The following is a 22,440-nucleotide window of genomic DNA, read 5'->3' on the forward strand; positions in this document are numbered from 1 at the left end:
GAACGAGGAAAGGGGGCTGTAAATTCGGCTGGAGGAAATTGCAAGGGGTCTAGGTCTGGTTGCATACTGCCCTGGCCTTGTTCAAGAACAGGTTTGCACAAGGCAAAGCGCAAGAGGAACTCCTGTTCCTGCTGACTAGACAGAAACAACCTGCTCCCACTCTGGTGAAGAGTCCTGAAGATGGGTGGACACAGTGCAGGGGGCCAGCCCTGTCTCCTAACAGGGCATGACCTTGTTTAGCTGGGGACAAATACTTTGTAATTTAGGTATGGGGGTCTTCTCTGATTATTCACTAAGACCCTGCCCCAGTTAGGAAATTGAAGCAGAAAGCACTCACTGATAACAAATATTCACCATTTACTTTAGTGTTGCTACCAGTCCATGGCCTCAAAGTCTTTGCTGGCGGGTCTTTCCTAAAATGCAAGAGACACTAAGGTGCAAACTGGAGCTGCAAATCTTTCCAAAGATGCAGCTTATCAGGAAGGCCAGAGTTCCCTCCTACATAGATGCTAAAGTGAGGACAAGCAAAGCCCATCCCCTTAAAGATGAGAGAGAATTGCCAAGAATATAGATGCTAGTCAAAAGAATAATCTGGCCAGGTGCAGTGGCTCACTCCTAAATCTTAGCACCCTGGGAGGCCAAGGTGAGCTCAGGGGCATGAGACTATCCTGAGTAAGAGCAAGACACCAGCTCTACTAAAAATAGAAAAACTAGCTGGGTGCCCGTAGTCCCAGCTACTTAGGAGGCTGAGGCAAGATTAGTCAAGCCCAAGAGTTTGAGATTGCTATGAGTTATGACACCTTAGCACTCTACCTAGGGTGAGAGTGAGACTCCATCTCAAAAAAAAAAAATATATATATATATTATATATATAATAATCTGTCAAAGGACTGAAAAAGGTCTTGAGAAAACCACTGGAGTCCATAATTATAATTTGAAAATTTTGCATTTTGCAGACTTGTTTGCTGCAAAATTCCACTGTTCAGAGCTGTGGGAAAATTAACCACCAATCCCAACCCCTATGCTTATTCAGGTATAACATTTTTATTGAATACCGTACAAATATTTATTTTCATAATTTTTAGTTTCATTTGTTTCCAAGATAAAGTCCTGATTAAACATTTCCCCCCTTTTCTGCTCAGCTAACAATTTTCTTTAGGCCAGGCATATGCTGGGTAGGATATGTCATTTCAAGTTCTGAGAACAATCCTGTCAAGCAAATGTTTTATGGATGAGGAAACCAAAGCCCAGAAAGTTTAGGTGACTTGCTTAAGGCAATATGGCAAGAAGACAGTTGTGCTGGGAGGTGGAACAGGGCTTTTCTTTCTGATGCCAAAACCATACTGGATCCAGCATGCTATCCTGATCCCCAAAGCACTCATGATCTGTGGGTCAGGCCTCTTGGCTGGCACTGTAGCTAAGGGACACTCAGAGGAGGGGGTGAGGCCACAGATGATGCCAGGCCAAGTGAGAGGGGCCCCAGCTTCCAGAGCCTTCCGCAGACCCTCAGGCCTGGGGGACCTGTGTTGGAGGAGTGACTGGCTCCTTCCTGGCCTATTCTAGAAACCCCACTCCTGGAAACTGATAGAGATCTGCTGAACCCAGTCCCCAACTCCTGGGCTGGACCCCTCCTCATCTCCCCAAGCACACCACTCTCAAATGTCTGTTTGTAGACAGCCCATTACTGTGGCCAAAACCCATCCTCACCCATCTAGTCATTCCCACAATTTCAGCTCCCTCCATGAGTGACAGTGATGGTCAGTGGCCAGTGTACCTCAAGCTGCACCACACATTCCAAGATAAAAGAAGGAATCAAGGGGCCTTAAGAACTGCTTCAAAGCAGAATAGCCCTGTGAATGATCCAGCCAACAGAAAGTAACCTAGACTGAGCCTTGCTTTCCTCACCTACCAGGGAGCCACCCTCTCCCCTGAAAGATGCTGAGTGCAGACACCGCATGACAGATACCTACAAGGTCTCCATCTCAGGCACAGTGGCCACTCAGAAATGAAGCACATGGCTTTGAGTCACACGGGCCTGGGTTTGAATCCTGTGTGATCTTGGGCAAGCCACCCAATCAACTCTGAGCCCGAGCTGCCTGTCTATAAATTAAGGGGCTGATCTTCTCCCACTGCAGGGCCACACTTCTGAAATATGGTGTTGACGTGTGCTCAGGTGTACCAGGAGCTGGGTGCCCCGCTCTGGTCCTATCACAAAGCAGCCCACCCTGGGTTCCTTCTCCAGGAAGTGATCCTCTGCCTCACCAGCTCTGTCTGCAGTCAACACCTAAAGACAGGAACTGCCTGGGGTGGGCCCAAACCCCTGTGTCTAAAGACAGGTGCTGGGGCTGGGTGCCAGCCTGGAAAATGGTCTCTCCCTCCTGCATCTACCTTTACCTTGGTTGTTGTTGGTGGTGATGGTGAGACAGAGTCTCAAGCTGTTGCCCTAGGTAGAGTGCCGTGGCGTCACAGCTCACAGCAACCTCCAACACTTGGGCTTAAGCGATTCTCTTGCCTCAGCCTCCCAAGTAGCTGGGACTACAGACACTCGCCACAACACCTGGCTTTGTTTTTTGGTTGTAGTTGTCATTGTTGCTTGGCGGGCCCGGGCTAGATTCAAACCCACCAGCTCTGGTGTATGTGGCTGGTAGCCCAGCCACTTGAGCTATAGGCACCGAGCCTTTTGTTTGTTTTTAGAGACAGAATCTCACTTTATCACCCTTGGTAGAGTGCAGTGACATCATAGCTCACAGCAACCTCCAACTCCTGGGCTTAAGCGATTCTCTTGCCTCAGCCTCCAGAATGTAGCTGGGACTACAGGCGCTCACCACATGCCCAGCTATTTTTTGTTGCAGTTGTCAATGTAATTTAGCTGGCCCGGGCCAGGTTCGAACCCACCACCCTCAGTATATGTGGCTGGTGCAGTAATCACTGTGCTACCGGCGACGAGACTCTCCCTTCACTTTTATGGAAGTCCTTTTCTCCACCATTTCCTGAGAGGGCCATTAGGTTGACATTCTCAGTCTTCCTCCACCCTAGTCAGATTAATTCCCCGAGTGTGAAAAGTATTCACATTTTTTCACACAGGGTCTCACTCTGTTGCTCAAGCTGGTCTCAAATTCCTGGCCTCAAGCAATCTTTGGCCTCCCTAAGTGCTGGGATCACAGGCTGCCCCTGTTCACAATTTGGGTCACTAATTCCTGTAACTAGAGATTACAAATACAGATATATAGTCCTTCAAATGACAATCTTCTAGGGGAAAAATGCCTTTATAAAGGAAAGGATGTTATTGGGGAAACAGACAAGGCTGTCTGTATTACATCAGTGCTTGATTTACTGTTATCCATACCTGCATCATGGTTATTTAAGAGAACTATTTATTTATGTTGCAGTTTTTGGCCGGGGCTGGGTTTGAACCTGCCACCTCTGGTATGTTGGGCTAGAGCCCTACTCTTTTGAGCCACAGGCCACCCTTAAGAGAATTATTTCAATTATTTTCAAGTATTTAGGTGTAAAGGGTGTGTGTAACTTCCCCTCAAATGGTTCAGAAAAAAAATGCATATACATTTACAGTAGTAAATTTACAGTAGTAAAACATTATTGATACAGACATTCATTTATTTAATTTTATTATTATTATTTTTTGAGACAGAGCCTCAAGCTGTCGCTCTGGGTAGAGCGCCGTGACATCACAGCTCATAGCAACCTCCAACTTCTGGGCTTAAGCGATTCTCTTACCTCAGCCTCCCAAGTAGCTGGGACTACAGGCGCCCACCACAATGCCTGGCCATTTTTTGGTTATAGTTGTCATTGTTGTTTGGCAGGCCCGGGCTGGATTCGAACCTGCTAGCTCTGGTGTATGTGGCTGGTGCCTTAGCCTCTTGAGCTACAGGCGCCAAGCCCAGACATTCATTTATACACACTCATAGGCACTGATTACGGACACACGAGTATATGAGAGGGAGGGACAGAAATTGAATAAATGATAAAACTGGGGTAGAATGTTAACAAATATGGGTGGGTGTGGTAGCTCACACCTCTAGTCCTAGCTACTCAGGAAGCTAAGGCAAGAAGATCGCTTGAACCCAGGATTTGGAAGTTGCTGTGAGGTGGGATGAGTTCCTGCATTATAGCCAGGGTGACAGAGTGAGACTCTTGTCTCAAACAAAACAAAACAAAAAACCACTAAACAATAAGAGAATACAGCTAACGGTCCTATGAGTCTTTTTTCACACTACTTTTTTTGCAACTTTTCTATAAATTTGATGTTATTGCAAAAAGTTTTTAAAAATAAGACAACTGGGGTAGCACCTATGGCTTAAAGGAGTAGGGCGCCGGTCCCATATGCCAGAGGTGGGTTCAAACCCAGCCCTGGCCAGAAACCGCAAAAAAAAAAAAAAAAAGAGACAACCTCCAAACCTCAATTTACTTAGTCTTTTATAGTCAATATGTTATTTGTTTGGGGGATTTCTGTTTTAAGCCTTATCTCTCTAGCTTCATGTGAAGGCAGAGAGAGCGAATGTGTGATGGGAATATGCACCCAACTATTTCTCCTTAAACTTGGAATCATGTTACACCATGTGGGATACCAGGCAGATGGAGTGTGTATGTGCATGTACTTCTCAGTGAATATACACATCTGTCTACTTCTCCATTGATTGATTTAAACCTGGAAATGCCAACCACCATGCCTATGGGGGAGGGGGGCAGGTAATGTCAAAGAATGAGACAGGCCAGGGCTCGGCGCCTGTAGCTCAATGGTTAGGGCACTGGCTACATACACCCAGGCTGCCTGTCAGGTTTGAACCTGGCCCAGGCCTGCTAAACGACAACTGCAACAAAAAATAGCCAGATATTATGGAAAGGTCTGTATCTCAGCTACTTGGGAGGCTGAGGCAAGAGAATTGCTTAAGACCAAAGAATTTGAGGTTGCTGTGAGCTGTGACGCCATAGCACTCTACTGAGGGTGACACAGTGAGACTCTGTCTCAAAAAAAAAAAAAAGAAAGAAAGAAAGAGGTCAGGCATAAGAAAAGTCAACTACCAGAAATACAATAAAACTTTCTTGATTTTTACTGAATGGTGAAGCATAAAAGGTTGTACAAACAAGTAAGTTACTGCAAATTGTATTTCCAATTCAAAGTGGAAAAACTGAAAAACGGAAATATTTAATCGTTAATTTTCTCAACTCACAATCTCTTGAACCTAGAAGATTTCAGCCTTACATACCACAGGGGCATTGCTAGGAGTTTTTCCCCCATCACGTCGTGATATGGAGCACAGAATCCCACTGTGAGTCCTTCAACTGGGAGCCGTACTTTGTTTTACTCAGTTTCATAATGGAAAACAGCTGTTCACAAATGTAGGTGCTCCCGAACATAGAGAGGATCTTTGCACAGTGGTGTCTGTATTTGGGGTAGCTACTCCAGAGGTATTTGTAGAATTCTGGGATCCCCACCTTGTCGTATTTCGTTTTCAGCACTGTGTTGCACTGTAGATCAATAACCTCCATCTGCAGTTCTTCGTGCACACTGTCAATCTTCACGGCGAACGGCGAGCTGAACAGTGTCAGTTCGCTTTCGTACAGTTTGAAGTCAGACAACCTTTTCTGGAATTCAGTCTTTAGTTCCACTATTTTAGGAATGTAGTTCAGGCCGTCACTTTCATTTCTGGACACTGATTTCAGGGTAGGAAAGTGGGCCAGATTATTCCTTGCCAAATGAGTCTCCCACAGGCACAATTTTGCTAGGAATGCCCGGATCAGGTCGTACATTTGTGTAACGATTTGTGAGTGCCCCTGGAGAGAGATGTTTAGAGTGTTCAGATGCATTGTCATGTCAACCAAAAAGGCCAAGTCTCTGACCCAATCTTTGGAGCTCAGCTGAGGCAGGGGTTTTCCTCTGGATGACATGAAGCAATCAATTTCTTCCAATGATTCAAAAAATCTCTTCAGCACCAGCCCACGACTGAGCCACTTGATCTCTGTGTAGTACAAAAGGCTGCCATACTGGCTGTCCAGTTCGTAAAGCAACGTGGTGAACTCGCTGTGGTTCAGTCCACGGGAGCAGATCCAGTTCACTGAGTTAACTACCACATCCATGACATGGTCCATCTTTAGCTTTTGAGCACAAAGTGATTCTGGGTGAATGATGCAACAAACGGACTTAAGTTCTGAGCCCTTACAAAACGTCGCCACCCTGGACTTTAGTTTTGTGACAAGCCCATTATTGGCATCGACCATTGTAGGAGTGCCAGTGGAGGCCACACTTACTAATTTTGACCAGTCGATGCTGAACTTTTTCAGACTTTTCTCAACACGCAAAAATATCTCATTTCCAGATTTTGTACTGGTCATGGGCACAGTGTCCAGAAGTTCTTCAGATACATCAAAATTCTCATCGACACCACGGATGAATATAGCCAACTGGGTAATATTATTTATATCTGTAATCTCATCAATTGCAATAGAATATGCCACAAATGATCTGATTTTTTCACGTAACTTCTCCCATAAGTTCCCAGCCACGTCTTCTACAGGTTGCACAGCAGCATTTTCACTTGGACTCACACTTGCAAACATATGCTTTTGTTTAGGACACTCGATTTCTGATGACCCTAAGAGATACTTTCTGAGCCCTTTTTTTAACTCATGAAGCTTCTCGTCACGCATCTTTTCGGTATACTGGTCATAGTGCTTGCTGTGGTTGGTTTGGTAATGGCGTCGCAGGTTGTATTCTTTGGACACAGACACGCTCTGTTTGCATATTAAACATGTTGGAATATTCTGCACTTCCACGAAGAAATACGCTCTCTCCCACTTTTCTTGAAACACACGGCCCTCTTGGTCTATCTTTCGTTTCCCCACTTTTGACAGAGACATAGAGACAACAGATATTTCATTCATCTCCTAATTCTACTGTTAGAGAAACAGCAACAGCAAACGCATGATGATAAACACGAGGGGTACAGCGGCTGCGGCAGTGCAGGGGAGGGTAACAGTGGAGCAGCCCACTCCTTCAGGGAAGGATGGCTGACCCTCAGCTCCTGCAAGCTGCTGCTGTGAGGGAGCCTGGGCCCTTCATGGCCAGATTTTCAGATTTCTACAGAAATCTTGGAGATGGATTTTTATGAGAGAGTGCCTGGCTTTTTGACGTTGGCCACTAATCCCTGTTTTAAAAAGGTATACAAGTGAAACAGAGGACATCTTTGGTGAGGGTTGGTGCATACCTATGTTAGCTACTTCTGACTTAAACAGGAATGATTTGACAGAATGTCTGCATTTTAAAGTATATTTTTTCATTTGAGTCCTAAGAGAACGTGGAAAGACAGACAGGAACAAGCACAAAAGGCATATGACTGACCTGCTGTGAGTCTCTAATGACATGGGTGGCAGCCTCAGCCCTGCACAGAACTCATCGTGCATATCAATGTGTCAATGTGTTCAAATGAGCATGGGCCAGGGTTTTAAATTAAAGAACCTGGCCACCATGCAGGTAAGCAAGGTACTTCCAGAGAACACAGATATAAAAGTGTACAGAGTGCACTTTGTAAAATACATAGGCAAATTACGATAGAGACAGTGGTTCCCTGGGCCAAGGCTGGGGCTAGGACATGACTGGTCATGACAGAAGGGATCTCTTGGGGTGTGATGAAAATGTTCTAATAACAGATAATGGTGAAAGCTGCACAAATCTGTGAATTGACTAAAAATCATTGAATTGTACACTTAACATAAGTGGATTTTACGGTAGACAAATGATACTTCAATGAAGCTATTAAAAATATTTTAAAAATCATTTAGCAACCAGATGCAATCAGGGATAATAATTGAGCATGTGAAAATAACATATTAGTTTTCAAACTTTAAATTAGGAGGCTCCCTAGTGACTCACACTCTTGAGAATAACCCCATGTCTTCTGTTTTGCCCACCCTACTCTATAGGATGCTGACTTATTTGCAAGGGCTCCAGGGAAGACACTGAAAATATTAAACAGAGTAGCCTGGACTCTGCTCAATCACAAAAGATGTCAACCTCTGCACTAGAGGCATCTGAGAGCCTCTGCTTTGTCAGGCTGTACCACTTTTGCCTCAGAATTGTAGGAAAGTCAAGTTGGGGAAGGGGAGTGCCAGGGTGGGGATGGGTGGCCAGCCAGGCACTATCTGCCAACTAACACAGAGGAGTTCAGCATTATGACCTTGAGGGTAGCTGTAAGGGTGGCCACAGGCCTTTCCATAAAGGCTACTTAAGTCAAGAGTGTGCTATATCACACGTCACACACGGTGTGGTGCAGATCAAGCCCCATCTAATTTGTATGAAAAAAAACCTGGGGTAATAAAACTCAAGCCACAGAATTATAGAAAAATAAAGTCCCCATCAAAAGCCACATGCTTTGCTCTAAGGCTCAAAAAGCAAGGAGCCCACAGTGAGTGCCCACAGAGACACTTTACACATCACAACGGTGCTGGAATGGTCTTCTCACCACACAGAATACTCACCATTACTAAGCTCAAGTCCTGGAAGCGGTCTGAAGAGAAAGAGACATCGGTAAATGCAACAAAGCTCACGTTTCCTCCTTTTTAAATTTATAGTTTCTTGTCCATTTAGTTCTATTGGACAAGCTTTGCTGAGTGCAGTAGGAGCTGACACTGGGATGGGCTGCCCCCGATCACCAGGAACATGGACACAATTTGCAGAAGACAATGAAATGAGGGTGAGAGGCAACACGGCCAGGAAACTGCAGGGACTCCACAGCCCACCTCTGGGGGAGAAATCCCTGGGGTGACACTTGTCTACCTCAGGCAAGTTACAATCTCTAGATCCCTTCTCATAACCAAGCAGGGCAGTTCTCACTTACCTAATAACCGTAAATTTGATGAACTCAGCTGCATCCAAGATCCTTCGCATGGAGCTGATTTCCAGGTAACCAGGGGCTTTGAATACCACCCCTGGGGGCATGCCATCCACCACCACACAGCCAGGGTTGAACGTGATTTTCCTGTAGGGAACTTTCACTGGGAAATCCACACCAATTGCTTCACCTGTGACAAGACAAGGAGCATAAAACTAGTTGGGTCTGCCACTTACCTTTCCCAAACCATGCTTTATTTTTAATGCTAGGTTTTAAAATCATTCTCATCAGGCTCGGCACCTGTAGCTCAAGTGGCTAAGGTGCCAGCCACATATACCAGAGCTGGCGGGTTCGAATCCAGCCTAGGCCTGCCAAACAACAAGGACAACTACAACCAAAAATTAGCTGGGCGTTGTGGTGGGTGCCTGTAGTCCTAGCTACTTGGGAGGCAGAGGCAAGAGAATTGCTTAAGCCCAGGATTTGGAGGTTGCTGTGAGCTGTGATGCTACAGCACTCTACCCAGGGCGACAGCTTGAGGCTCTGTCTCAAAAAAAAATCATTCTCATCAGATGAGATGAGATGCTTTATTTCCAGTGGTTATGATGTGTGAACATAATTTTATTTATATTGAAATTGGTGTGAACAGTGTGGCAGACTCAGTTCCCCAATCCCACCTGAAAGGTTCTTGTGAGAAGTAAGTAATTAAACAGATGCCAAGAACAAAAAATAATACTCACCCAAGATAAGAACTCAGTAAATCAAAGATAGCTATTATTATTGCAATTAGTCAGTGCTTCCCTGTGAAAGCTCTTCAGTAAAAATATACACCAAATAATAGAGCTCTTTCACAGAACATCAATTTCTTTTTTTTTTGTAGAGACAGAGTCTCACTTTATGGCCCTTGGTAGAGTGCCGTGGCCTCACACAGCTCACAGCAACCTCCAACTCCTGGGCTTAAGTGATTCTCTTGCCTCAGCCTCCCGAGTAGCTGGGACCACAGGCGCCCGCCACAGCACCCGGCTATTTTTTTGTTGCAGTTTTGGCCGGGGCTGGGTTTGAACCAGCCACCCTCGGCATATGGGGCCGGCGCCCTACTCACTGAGCCACAGGCGCTGCCCAGAACATCAATTTCTTATAAGATAAAGTGTTCTTTTTTTTTTTTTTTGCAGTTTTTAGCCGGGGCTGGGTTTGAACCCACCACCTCTGGTATATGGGGCCGGCGCTCTACTCCTTTGAGCCACAGGCACCACCCAGATAAAGTATTCTTTTAAAAAGAAATATTTCAAGTGTATAAATTCCAGATATGTAACAATATAAAAACTTACCAAATTTTCGGCTAAAGAGGTCATTGACTTGTTCTCTTAGCTGTTTAATCTTTTCAATGCTTGATAATCTTTCCTTTTCATTATCTAAGAACAATTAGATAAATAAACAAACCAGGACTATTAATGTCCCAAGAAAGCTGTTGGAAGAAATGCCCGTTAGCACCAAAGAAAGAACTTTACTTGACTTGTTATTCAGTTTACTTTAGTAATAATTAAACACTTTAGAAATTTGCAAATGGAAGCCATTATAGTTAATAGAGAATCTCCCCAATTATATAGCCCTATATAAATAATTGAATTGTACACCTAATGCCCGCTTTTAGGGGGGCATGGATTTTTAGGGTATATTTTCAATATCATGTAACACCATGATAGCCACTTTCACCACTGCCCTTCAACATTATCATAGAAATCATGACCAGTGAAATAAGACAAGTAAAAGCAATAAGAACATATTTTTCAATACTTTAAAATTTTCTTTAATTTAATTTTAAAGAAGCAATCATATGGTTCATAATTCAAGAAATATAAAACCATGTATAGAAACTTTTCTCTCTCATCCCTGTCTCAGCTGTCATTTTCCTTCACTGAGAGAACTGTATTCAATTCTTTTGTATCTTCACAGATATGTAATACCTTACATACATATATTCAGAAAAGAAGATTATTTAATGATAAGCAGCAAAAAATTTCACCTTCTGTGGCCAATTCTAATTCAATGGTAGCTGGTGCTTAGAATTTCCTGTCCTGAGGTGGATCTCCCAGGTACTTCTCAGGTTGGCCCAGCAGAAGCGATATATGTCAAACATGAGCAAGATACTAGGCGGTAGTGACCTGCCACATATTTCAGATTCCTGAGTTGTCATTCCTTAACTGTCACAGTGAAGTAGGCAAAAAACAACAGTTCCAAGAGACTAACCTATGCCATAAAATTGTTGCGATAAAATGAAAAATATAAAGTAAATTATGATAAAGCCAAATAAACATCCATACCTGGAACTGTCACCTGAACGATGTTAAGATCTTCAACACCCACTGCAGAATTTGTAATATTGGATGAATTTGTGTTCCCTTAAAACAGAAACTGAGGTTTAGAATTTACAGAAAATAAGGCCAATTCTCCTCTAAAAATGTCAAAGTACCACTTTGATCAGAAGCCCAGATTGAATTTTTTTTTGTTTGTTTTTTGTAGAGACAGGGTGTTACTTTATCACCCTCGGTAGAGTGCCATGGCGTCACACAGCTCACAGCAACCTCCAGCTCCTGGGCTTAGGCGATTCTCCTGCCTCAGCCTCCCGAGTAGCTGGGACTACAGGCGCCTGCCACAACGCCCGGCTATTTTTTTGTTGCAGTTTGGCCAAGGCTGGGTTTGAACCCGCCACCCTCGGTATATGGGGCTAGCACCCTATCCACTGAGCCACAGGAGCCACCCCAGACTGAATTATTTTTAATGCAGAGGACAGTTAGCAGCAGGATAACAAGATATCCTGGCATCACTGAGTCTCTACAGTTCAATGCTGAGGTCAAAGGGAAGGGTATAATAACTTTTGATCCACTCCTTGCGCCTAATACATGCTCCAGTAAGTCTAATTTTATTTTATTTTATTTATTTATTTATTTTTTTTGTAGAGACAGAGTCTCACCTTATCGCCCTCGGTAGAGTGCCATGGCATCACACAGCTCACAGCAACCTCCAAATCCTTGGGCTTACGTGATTCTCTTGCCTCAGCCTCCCGAGCAGCTGGGACTACAGGCGCCCGCCACAACGCCCGGCTATTTTTTTTTTTTTTTGTTGCAGTTTGGCCGGGGCTGGGTTTGAACCCACCACCCTCGGCATATGGGGCCGGCGCCCTACCCGCTGAGCCACAGGCGCCGCCCAAGTCTAATTTTATTTTAAAAGAAGGGTGTTAAAATTATATTTCCCTTCTTGTTATTCTCAATGTAAAGGGGGAAAAAAGAAAATAGACATACAAATATGTCCTAGAAGATATTTAAAAAGCAGACATCCTGAGAAAAATGACTTAGCAGACATAGTCAAGGACAGGCCCAACACGGATAAATAGAAAAATCATGACTGATGTTAGTCACCATGTTTTTTGACCAAATGATAAACACGAATCCATTTATGTGTAAAAAAATATAAATGAACCCACCCAATCCTCTCTGAGGAGCATGACACTCAGTCCCTATGTTCTATGAATGACCCAGCTTTGGTGGTTCCTGAGTCTGCACCTGGGGGGCAAGGTCCTCAGAGGGACAAGAGCAGCCTCATTGTCAACAAAAGCCTTCAGTTTTGTCCAGGGTACCCATGCTGCATCATACACAGAATCATCAGAGGAAATGTTGGAAAATTTCTTGTTCTTGACCTTAAAATTACTCATTTTTTTATTAAAATTAATTTTTTCTAGAAAGTCTGACTCTAACAAGCCCGTTCAACATTAAGAGATTACTGAAACTTTTATGGGGTTCCATCGTCACCTTAAAATAAGGAAAATACTACAGGACACTTAACATTCCTAAGCCTCCAGAAAGCCCAGAACCAAATTCAGGTCATCAACACGTAGTGCCAGAGAATGAGGCACTCTATTCAAATATTCATATTTTTAACATAACCAAAGTGCTTATGTTTTATCATTAAAACTAATTCTTCAAAATGTAAAAATCTGTCACAAATCACACCAAGTACAATGTCAATTTTTAAATCCAGGTCATGCATAGTGGCTCACGTCTGTAATCCTAGCACTCTGGGAAGCCAAGGGGTGGGGACTGCTTGAGCTCAGGAGTTCAAGACCAGACAAGAGAATTGCTTTGAGCCCAAGACTTTGAGGTTGCTGTGAGCTATGATACCATAGTACTCTACCGAGGGCAACAAAACAAGACTCTGTCTCAAATAAATAAATGGATCAAATCCAATTATAATTACTACATACAAGTTAGCAGTGAATTTCTTACTTACCACATTAACTGTCCTATGTGTTATAAGTCATTTTCCAATTTTTCACATTACCTTTTATATTACTAATTTCCAAGTTTTTCTATTACCTTTTTATTTATTTTTTTTATTTTTTGAGACAGTCTTACTTTGTTACCCTCAGTAGAGTGCTATGAGGGTCATAGCTCACAGCAACCTCAAACTCTTGGGCTCAAAGCAATTTTCTTGCCTCAGCCTCTCTGGTAGCTGGGACTATAAGCACCTGCCACACGCCTGGCTATTTTTTAGAGACGGAGTCTCGCTTTTACTCAGGTTGGTCTTGAGCTCCTGAGCTCAGAGAATTTACCTGCCTGGGCCTCCCAAAGTGCCAGGATTACAGGCGTGAGCCACTGTGCCTGGCTTATTACTTTTTTTTTTTTTTTTTGAGACAGTCTCACTTTGTCACCCTGGATAGAGTGTCGTGGTGTCACGGCTCACAGTAACCTCCAACTCTTGGGCTTAGGCGATTTTCTTTTTCTTTTTTTTTGTAGAGACAGAGTTTCACTTTTTTGCTCTCGGTAGAGTGCCGTGGTGTCACACAGCTCACAGCAACCTCCAACTCCTGGGCTTAGGCGATTCTCCTGCCTCAGCCTCCCAAGTAGCTGGGACTACAGGTGCCCGCCACAATGCTCGGCTATTTCTTTGTTGCAGTTTGGCCGGGGCTGGGTTTGAACCCGCCACCCTCGGCATATGGGGCCGGCGCCCTGCTCACTGAGCCACAGGCGCCGCCCAAGGCTTTGGGGATTTTCTTGCCTTAGTCTCCCGAGTAGCTGCAACTACGGATGCCCGCCACAACGCCTGGCTATTTTTTTTGTTGCAGTTTGGCCGGGGCCGGGTTTGAACCTGCCACCCTCGGTATACGGGGCCGGTGTCCTACCCATGAAGCCACAGGTGCTGCCCTGGCTTATTATTTTATATTGATGTATGTTTTAGGATCATTTTGTTGTTGAAGTTTTTATTCTGTTTTCATAATAAAACACCATGGTCCCAAGGAAAAATTTCTTTTTGTGTGTTTGGCACTCAATGTGTTACACTGCACATTTCAAATAAATGGATGGCACTTTTCACCAAGGAGTCTAAGTCTTAACTCTTCTAAAACTCTCACTTTCCGTAAGCAATGACTCTTCATGACTTGACTGCTTAATTGCCTTCTAGATTAGTTTAAAACTTCTCATCTGGGGTGGCGCCTGTGGCTCAAAGGAGTAGAGCGCCGGCCCCATATGCAGGAGGTGGCGGGTTCAAACCCAGCCCCGGCCAAAAACTGCAAAAAAAAAAACCTTCTCCATCTGGCTCCATATTCTACAAATCACCGTAGTAATCCTTGTCAGACAAAAGGAGGATAAGAACACACCTATGGTGGACTTCCAAATCCTTTAGTCCTTTGCTAGATACATGCTCATTAGTGGCTAAATTATTTACAAAATTATTTATGACCAATTCTTAAAAAAACTACCATCTAGAACAAAATTATGCTTAGACCTATGCTTCCTATTCAATTGTGATGCCCCAAAGACAACAGCACAACCCAGAGGCCACCTGGAGAATATTTCCTACTGGCCACCATTTAAATGAGTGCTGGACTTTGATTCTAACATGGGATTTTTCTCTTTACATTCTTAAAAGTACTTTAAGGAAACAACCCAATGGACAGATGAACAAATTATGATTTATACAATGAAATATTCAGCCTTAAAAAGAAAGGAAGTTCTGACACACAGTACAACACAGATGAACCTTAAAGATATTACGTGAAAGAAGTCAGACACAAAAGGTCACTTGTAATTCCTTTTATATGAAATACCTAGAGTAAGCACATCCATTGGACAGAAAGCAGACTGGTGCCTACCAAGGGCCAGTTGGAGGACAGGAGGAGGAATAACTGCTTAGTGGGTGTGGGGCTTTCTTTTAGAGTGACGGAACTGTTTTGGAACTAGACAGAGGTGATAATTGTACAACACTGTGAAAGAAATGCCATTGGATCGTTCATGTTGAAATTTTTATTTTATCATTTCATCATTTTGTTTTATTTTTATTTTATTTTATTTTAGAGACAGAGTCTGACTCTGTCACCTTGGGTAGAATGCCAAGATGTTAAGAGCTCACAGCAACCTCGAACTCTTGGGCTCACGTGATCCTGTTGTCTCAGCCTCCCAAGTAGCTGGACTACAGGTACCCGCCATAACATTGGCCAGTTTTTCTATTTTTAGTAGAGACCGGATCTCACTCTTGGTCAAGCTGGTCTCAAACTCCTGAGCTCAAGTGATCTACCCACCTTGGCCTCCCAGAGTGCTAGAAATTATAGGCGTGAGCCACAGCACTCAGCCTGAAAGTTTTTTTTTTTAATTTAAAGAAAAATCATGAAATATAGAAATGAAGGTGAAACAGGGAGCACAAAGCCAAGAGACAATGTGGAGGTCAAAATAAGTCAAGTAAATGAAACAAAATAGACATAAGAAGAGAATCTGAACAAAGGTGAAATAGAAATGCTTATTTGGTTTCTTGTTTTTATTCAGCTGTTCGCAAGCCATGTTAATGTTGATTCCTTAAGGAAGGAAACAGTACTACCGATGAAATAAAACAATGGTAAAATTTTCCTAAAAAGAAAGAATGAGTCTGAAAGGGTACCATGCCAGGAAAGTTGACCCATTTTATCAATTATCAATATTAAGACTTAAGCAGAAAGGAAAAAAATTTTTGTCATTTCTAAGGGATTAAAAATCAGGTTGTAGCTGGGCGTTGTGGCAGGCGCCTATAGTCCCAGCTTCTCGGGAGGCTGAGGCAAGAGAATCGCTTAAGCCCAGGAGTTGGAGGTTGCTGTGAGCTGTGTGAGGCCACGGCACTCTACCGAGGGCCATAAAGTGAGACCCTGTCTCTACAAAAAAAAAAAAAAAAATCAGGTTGGCCTCAAATTTTTCTATAGCAATCTTTAATCCTCAAAGATAATACAATTAAATTTATCAGATAACTTAAGGAAAGAAAATATAAATGAAGGATTTTGTATTTAGTGAAACCCTCATTGGAGTATAAAGACTATGAACCATTCAAGAATACACAAGTCAAGGGTGGCGCCTGTGGCTCAAGGAGTAGGGCGCTGGTCCCATATGCCGGAGGTGGCAGGTTCAAACCTAGCCCCGGCCAAAAACCAAAAACCAAAAAAAAAAAAAGAATACACAAGTCAAGATGTATTCTTCCAATGAGCTCTTTCAGAGGAAATTATGACAAATGAACATTAACAAAACAAGGGAAAATACAGGAAGAGGACTGGCAGTGAACATTTTATACTTAATAGAATTAAAACTGAAACTAACTTGAGAAATAGAGTAATAGGATGTAAAAGTTAAATGTTAGTAACTCAAAACTTAAAGGTACATACAAATCACCTAGAGAGCCTGCAAATTCTGAAAACTTAGGTCTGGGTAAGGCCTGAGATTCTGTATGAAATGGCTGATTATATCAACCATGTGAATTTTACCTCAATAAAAAAAATTGAAGTACTTTAAGGTTTCCTTCAGTGAAATTTAAAGGGAAAAAAAATCTCAAGTGTCACTGATAGCTCAGAGGATGGTCCAAAATCAAGAGTATTTGATGTCACACCGAAACCCTGGGAGGATCCAAACTGGGCCATGTAAATACTTTGTTTTATCCATAAACCCCCTACTCAGGCCCTGCTGACTTCAAGTACAGATGAACCAGCACAAATCCAACCTCACTCATGGAAAATCCACCTGGAAATGCATGGCCGTCTTCTGTGGGCTGAGACCCTGTTCTTGGATAGGAAGCAACATCTGTGCTCTTTGACATTATAGCACCGCCACATAATTTCCAAAAAAGCTAAAACACTGCAGAAAGGTTGTCCATTTGCATAGGCCCAGTTCACTTCTGACTTTGTCTCTGAAGTAATACATGCTTACGGTGAAGCATGGCTGAATCATGTTGTCTAAAGCACCTCCAAGCACTGGCCCCTGATGGGATATGGGCTGTTCTAGTCCTACATCCACGTGTATCCATCTCAATCTTTTCCCCACAATAATTCTTTTAGAAAGAATGAAAAACATAGCATTGAATTGTGACAAGGCTTTGGGCAACTAACCTTCAATTTTCACCTCGGCTTCTGGGTCCTCAGTTGTTTCTGGAGGCACCAGCTGCATAGAATCTTAAAAAAGAAATTTCTAAAATGACACTCATTAAGTATTCTCTTCCCATTCTAACATTTTACTGCTCTGATAGAAAAAAAGTAGCTTATCTTGGTATTTTAACTATATTTCACATATAGTAAACATAAATGTAATTTTAATTTTATAAGAGATAACAGAATATTAAAAGATAATTTTATAAAGGATCTTCTTATAAGGGATAAAAGGAGAAATAATAACTTCTAGATAGCATCAAAACACACAGAGTTACCCACATTAATGGACACAGAATCATTCTATTTGGGGTAAAGGGATTCATGTGGTCATAGTGTTTTCTTGTCATCAGGAACTATTAAGATTTAAAAACGCCGGGCGGCACCTGTGGCTCAAGGAGTAGGGTGCCAGTCCCATATGCTGGAGGTGGCAGGTTCAAACCTAGCCCCGGCCAAAAACCACAAAAAAAAAAAAAAAAAAAGATTTAAAAACGCCATTTGTTTTGGTTAATAGTCCCCTCTTATTTTGCCAGTAACTCTAAGGTGACTCACAGTCTATTACATGGAAGCTCAATTAATGGTTCTAGCAGGACAACAATTATGACGTACACATTACATTCGATCCTAGGTAGAAGTAAGATAATAAAATCCCTGCCTGGCTATAGATTATCTCACTTAATCTGCCAAAGATTATATTAATTCTTAGTAAAGGAGGAAATCATAGAAGGCAACAACTAATGTAGCTGGCCGGGTCCAGCGGCTCACACCTGTAATCCCAGCACTCTGGGAGACGGAGGCGGATGAACTGCCTGAGCTCACAGGTTTGAGACCAGCCTAACCAAGAGCGAGACCTTGTCTTGGAAAAAAAAAATAGCCAGGTGTTGTGGTGGGCCCCTGTAGTCCCACCTACTCGGGACGCTGAGGCAGGAGAATCACTTCAGCCCAAAAGTTTATGATTGCTGTGAGCTATGACGCCATGGCACTCTATCAAGGGCAACAAAGTGAGACTCTGTCTCAAAAAACTAATGTAGCTGTTTTGACCTTTGGAGCAAAATGGGTGAAGGTACATGGGACCTCTCCTGTACTATTTCTATAGCTTCTTGTGAATTTATAATTATTTCAGTATAAAAAGTTGAAGTATAAAACTAAACTGATTCTTTTTTTTTTTTTAAAGTAAGTGTGGTTCTTTTTCTTCCTCCTTTATTTTTTTTATATTTATTTATTTTTATTAAACCATAGCTGTGTACATTAGTATGATCGTGGGGCACTATACACTTGGTTCATAGATCGTTTGACACATTTTCATCACATTAGTTAACATAGCTTTTGTAGCATTTTCTTAGTCATTTTGCTAAGACCTTTACATTCCACATTTACTAGGATTCACATATACCCTTGTAAGATGCAACGCAGGTGTAATCCCAGTAATCCCCCTCCTTCCCCCTCCCTCCCCCCTCCCTTTCCCCTTTCTCCCTATTCTTAGGTTGTAACTGGGTTATAGCTTTTATGTGAAGGTCCCACATTAGTTTCATAATAAGGGTGAGTACATTGGGTACTTTTTCTTCCATTCTTGTAAACTGATTCTTATTTCGAGTTGTATATAAAACCAGCACATTGTACCCCACGATTGCAAAATGTACACAGCTATGATTTAATAATAAAAAAAAACTAAACTGTACTATGATAATAAAAATATCTCCAGACATAAAGTATTTCTTTCTTTTTTTTTTTTTTTTTTTTGTAGAGACAGAGTCTCACTGTACCGCCCTCGGTAGAGTGCCGTGGCGTCACACGGCTCACAGCAACCTCTAACTTGGGCTTACGCGATTCTCTTGCCTCAGCCTCCCGAGTAGCTGGGACTACAGGCGCCTGCCACAACGCCCGGCTATTTTTTTTTTTTTTGTTGTTGTTGCAGTTTGGCCGGGGCTGGCTTTGAACCCGCCACCCTCGGCATATGGGGCCGGCGCCCTACTCACTGAGCCACAGGCGCCGCCCATTCTTTCTTTTTTTTTTTTGACCAGGGCCAGGTTTGAACCCACCACCTCTGTATATGGGGCCGGCGCCGCCACAGGCACTGCCCCAAAGTATCTATTGCCATTTTTTTTAGAGACAGAGTCTCACTCTGTCACCCAGGGTGGAGTGCAATGGCACAATCATAGCTCACTGCAGCTTTGAACTCCTGGGCTCAAGTGATCCTCCTGCGTCAGCCTCCTGGGTAGCTAAGACTACAGGTGTGCACTATGATACTTGGTTAATATTTTTATTGTTTGGTAGAGATAGGGGCCTTACTATGTTGCCCAGGCTGGTCTTGAACTCCTAGCCTTAAGGCATCCTCCTACCTGAGCCTCTCAAAGCCCTGGGATTACAGGTGTGAGCCATGTGCCACTGGAAATAAAGTTATTCCATCCCCCCCTTTTTTTGAGACAGAGTCTCACTTTGTCACTCTTGGTAGTGTGCCTTGGCATCATAGTTCACAGCAACCTCAAACTCTTGGGCACAGCAATCCTCTTGCCTTAACCTCCCAAGTAGCTGGGGCTATAGGTGCCCTCTACAACACCTATTTTTTTAAGAGACAAGTTCTCACTTTTGCTTAGGCTGGTCTCAAACTCCTGACCTCTAGGGCTCCACCTGCCTCAGTTTTCCAGAGTTCTAGGATTACAGGCGTGAGCCACTGCAAACCACCAGAAATAGTTATTTCAAAGGCCAGTGGAATAATTTTGACTGCACTACAACTGATTCCTACCTATGTCCTCCACAGATCTTCTTATTTCTAAATATCACTTATCTGTTAAAAAAATGACCAAACAATATCTAACAGCACTACTATAAATAATATCTACTATCTAGCAATATCTACTTCCCTTTAGGGAAGTAAAATGATGTAAAAGAGGAATAGATTCAAGCTGAATTAGAAATAATTTTCCTCCCCACACCACAAGAAATTCAGAGACAGAAATGAAGAAAAAGAAAACAAAAAATAAAGGGAAGAACTCTGTCACATGGTATAATAAGGATGAACCGGGTGGCACCTGTGGCTCAGTGGGTAGGGCACTGGCCCCATATACCGAGGGTGGCAGGTTTGAACCCGGCCCTGGCCAAACTTCAACAAAAAATAGATAGGCATTGTGGTGGGCGCCTGTAGTCCCAGCTACTCGGGAGGCTGAGGCAAGAGAATCACCTAAGCCCAGGAGTTGGAGGTTGCTGTGAGCTGTGATGCCACAGCACTCTACCGAGGGCGACAAAGTGAGACTCTGTCTTAAAAAAAAAGAAAAAAAAAGGATGAACCCTGAGGGCATTATGCTAAATAAAGTAAGCCATTCACAGAAAGACAACACATTATGATTCTACTCATATTCAGTCAATTTCACAGGAACAGAAAGTGGAATGGTGGTTGCCAGGGGCTGAGGGGCAGGGAAAATAGGGGACTTGCTGTTTAATGAACAGTTTCAGATTTGCAAGGTAAGTCAGTCCTGAAGATCTGTTTTCCAACAATGTGAATGTAACTTAATGTTACTGAACTGTACACTTAGAAATGGTTAAGATGATAAATTTATATATTTCCTACCACAATTAAAAAAAATAAATCAAAATTAATTAGTGCCAGAATCAATTTGTCTTTTGGGTTTAAAGCCAACTGGTTCAAAATGACTAATTTAACAAGTAAATAAACAATTCTAAGACCACACTCTATCTCACTACAGTCTCCTTTTCTGGACAAACAAAATCTATCAAAATTTTTGGGGATCAGAAGACTGGATAAACTGCTACAAAAATTGGCTACAAATCAGTGCTTTGGGCAATGCTCTTGATTCAGAGAAAAAAACCAAAATTATTTTGTACTATACCTGTTACTGAGGCAGATATACAACTCCTAACATTAAGACCATCTGGCCTGTTGTTTCAGACCTCCAGGTTTGGAGAGGAAGGTCCTCTTTATTAATTTTATTTTGAACATATATAAATCACTTTAAGAATTCAGGCTTTATGGGCAAGGTGGCTCACGCCTGTAATCCTAGCACTCTGGCAAGTGGAGGCAGGTGGATTGACTGACCTTAGGAGTTCAAGACCAGCCTGAGCCAGGGTGGGACCCGGTCTCTAAAATAGCCAGGTGTTGTGGCAGGACCCTGTAGTCCCAGCTACTTGAGAGGCTGAGGCAAGAGAATTGCTTAAGCCCAAGAGTTTGAGGTTGCTGTGAACTGTGACGCCACAGCAGTCTACGGAGGGTGACAAAGTGAGACTCTGTCCCTGCCCTCCAAAAAATAATTCAGGCTTTATTCTTAAGATTTATATGTATATAAGATGCTCAAGATTTATATGTGAATGAAGAGAAGTATTATCAAGTTTTACTTCTAATTCAAGAATTTCCTAAAATACCATTCAACTCTGTCAAAAAGAATTTTGGCATTGCACATCAAAAGTCAAAATGAAATAAAACCAAAAACAGCACTGGTTTGAAGTCTAACTTCTATACCTTATTGAAGTTAACTTGAAGTGCTTTTAAGTGTCACTTACAGATGAGAAAAGTAAGAGAAGTGACAGATCCCTTCATACTGTATCACAGGACGAGGAGACAACCAGTTTTCTAAGAAGGTGGGCACACCAGGAAGTCACCTTCTTTATTTTCAAACGTGTGGGGTATATTCTCTGCAAAATTCTATAAACATAAAAACAGGAGAAAGAGAAAGTGACTCATTTTTCTAACCTTCCACTGGTGATTCCATTTCTATTACTTCTTTGCTTGTGGAAGAATGACAGCTTCCTGAAAGGAAAATAAAGAATATATAACAAAGGTAGAAATACAAATTTTAAAAAAGAAATCATTTAGTATAATGCAAGCAATTTAAGACACACACGGGAATACACATGAAATACTTCTTTCTACTTCTTGAAATAAAAGTCAAATTTTTTTTTTACCTTTTTTCATTATTTTACCTTTACTTTGGAAATTTTCAGACATACAAAAGCAGATAGGTCATATAATGAAGTCCACATGACCATCAACCCATCCTCTTTTATCTGTACCTCCTACGCCCCAGCCCACTGGGTGTTTAAAGTGAATCCCACTGTCCTAGAACTCCATGTGCAAACACCGCAGCATGCACCAGTGAGACACAAGGACTCCCCTTTTAGCTTCACCACCTGCAGCGTCACCACTGCTCCCCAAAGCAACAT

At 42.6% G+C, this 22,440-nt stretch overlaps 1 protein-coding gene across 3 annotated transcripts in view; it reads right to left on the bottom strand.

The window, feature by feature from the left end:
* Positions 1 to 4,389: 4,389 nt before the first annotated feature.
* GTF2IRD2B (GTF2I repeat domain containing 2B) overlaps positions 4,390 to 22,440 on the bottom strand; it is a 63,082-nt gene continuing 45,031 nt past the window's right edge. For all 3 annotated transcript variants that reach the window (XM_053554707.1, XM_053554705.1, XM_053554704.1), the window contains exons 10-16: positions 21,971 to 22,027; positions 17,233 to 17,295; positions 11,165 to 11,242; positions 10,172 to 10,255; positions 8,853 to 9,036; positions 8,494 to 8,522; positions 4,390 to 6,860 (exon numbers count right to left, since the gene is read on the bottom strand). In XM_053554707.1, the coding sequence (XP_053410682.1) occupies positions 5,257 to 6,860; positions 8,494 to 8,522; positions 8,853 to 9,036; positions 10,172 to 10,255; positions 11,165 to 11,242; positions 17,233 to 17,295; positions 21,971 to 22,027 (2,099 nt within the window). In that variant the 3' untranslated portion in view covers positions 4,390 to 5,256. The remainder of the gene's footprint in view (positions 6,861 to 8,493; positions 8,523 to 8,852; positions 9,037 to 10,171; positions 10,256 to 11,164; positions 11,243 to 17,232; positions 17,296 to 21,970; positions 22,028 to 22,440) is intronic.

The sequence above is a fragment of the Nycticebus coucang genome, chromosome 12 (assembly GCF_027406575.1).
Source record: "Nycticebus coucang isolate mNycCou1 chromosome 12, mNycCou1.pri, whole genome shotgun sequence".
In the NCBI taxonomy this organism is placed as follows: Eukaryota; Metazoa; Chordata; class Mammalia; order Primates; family Lorisidae; genus Nycticebus; species Nycticebus coucang.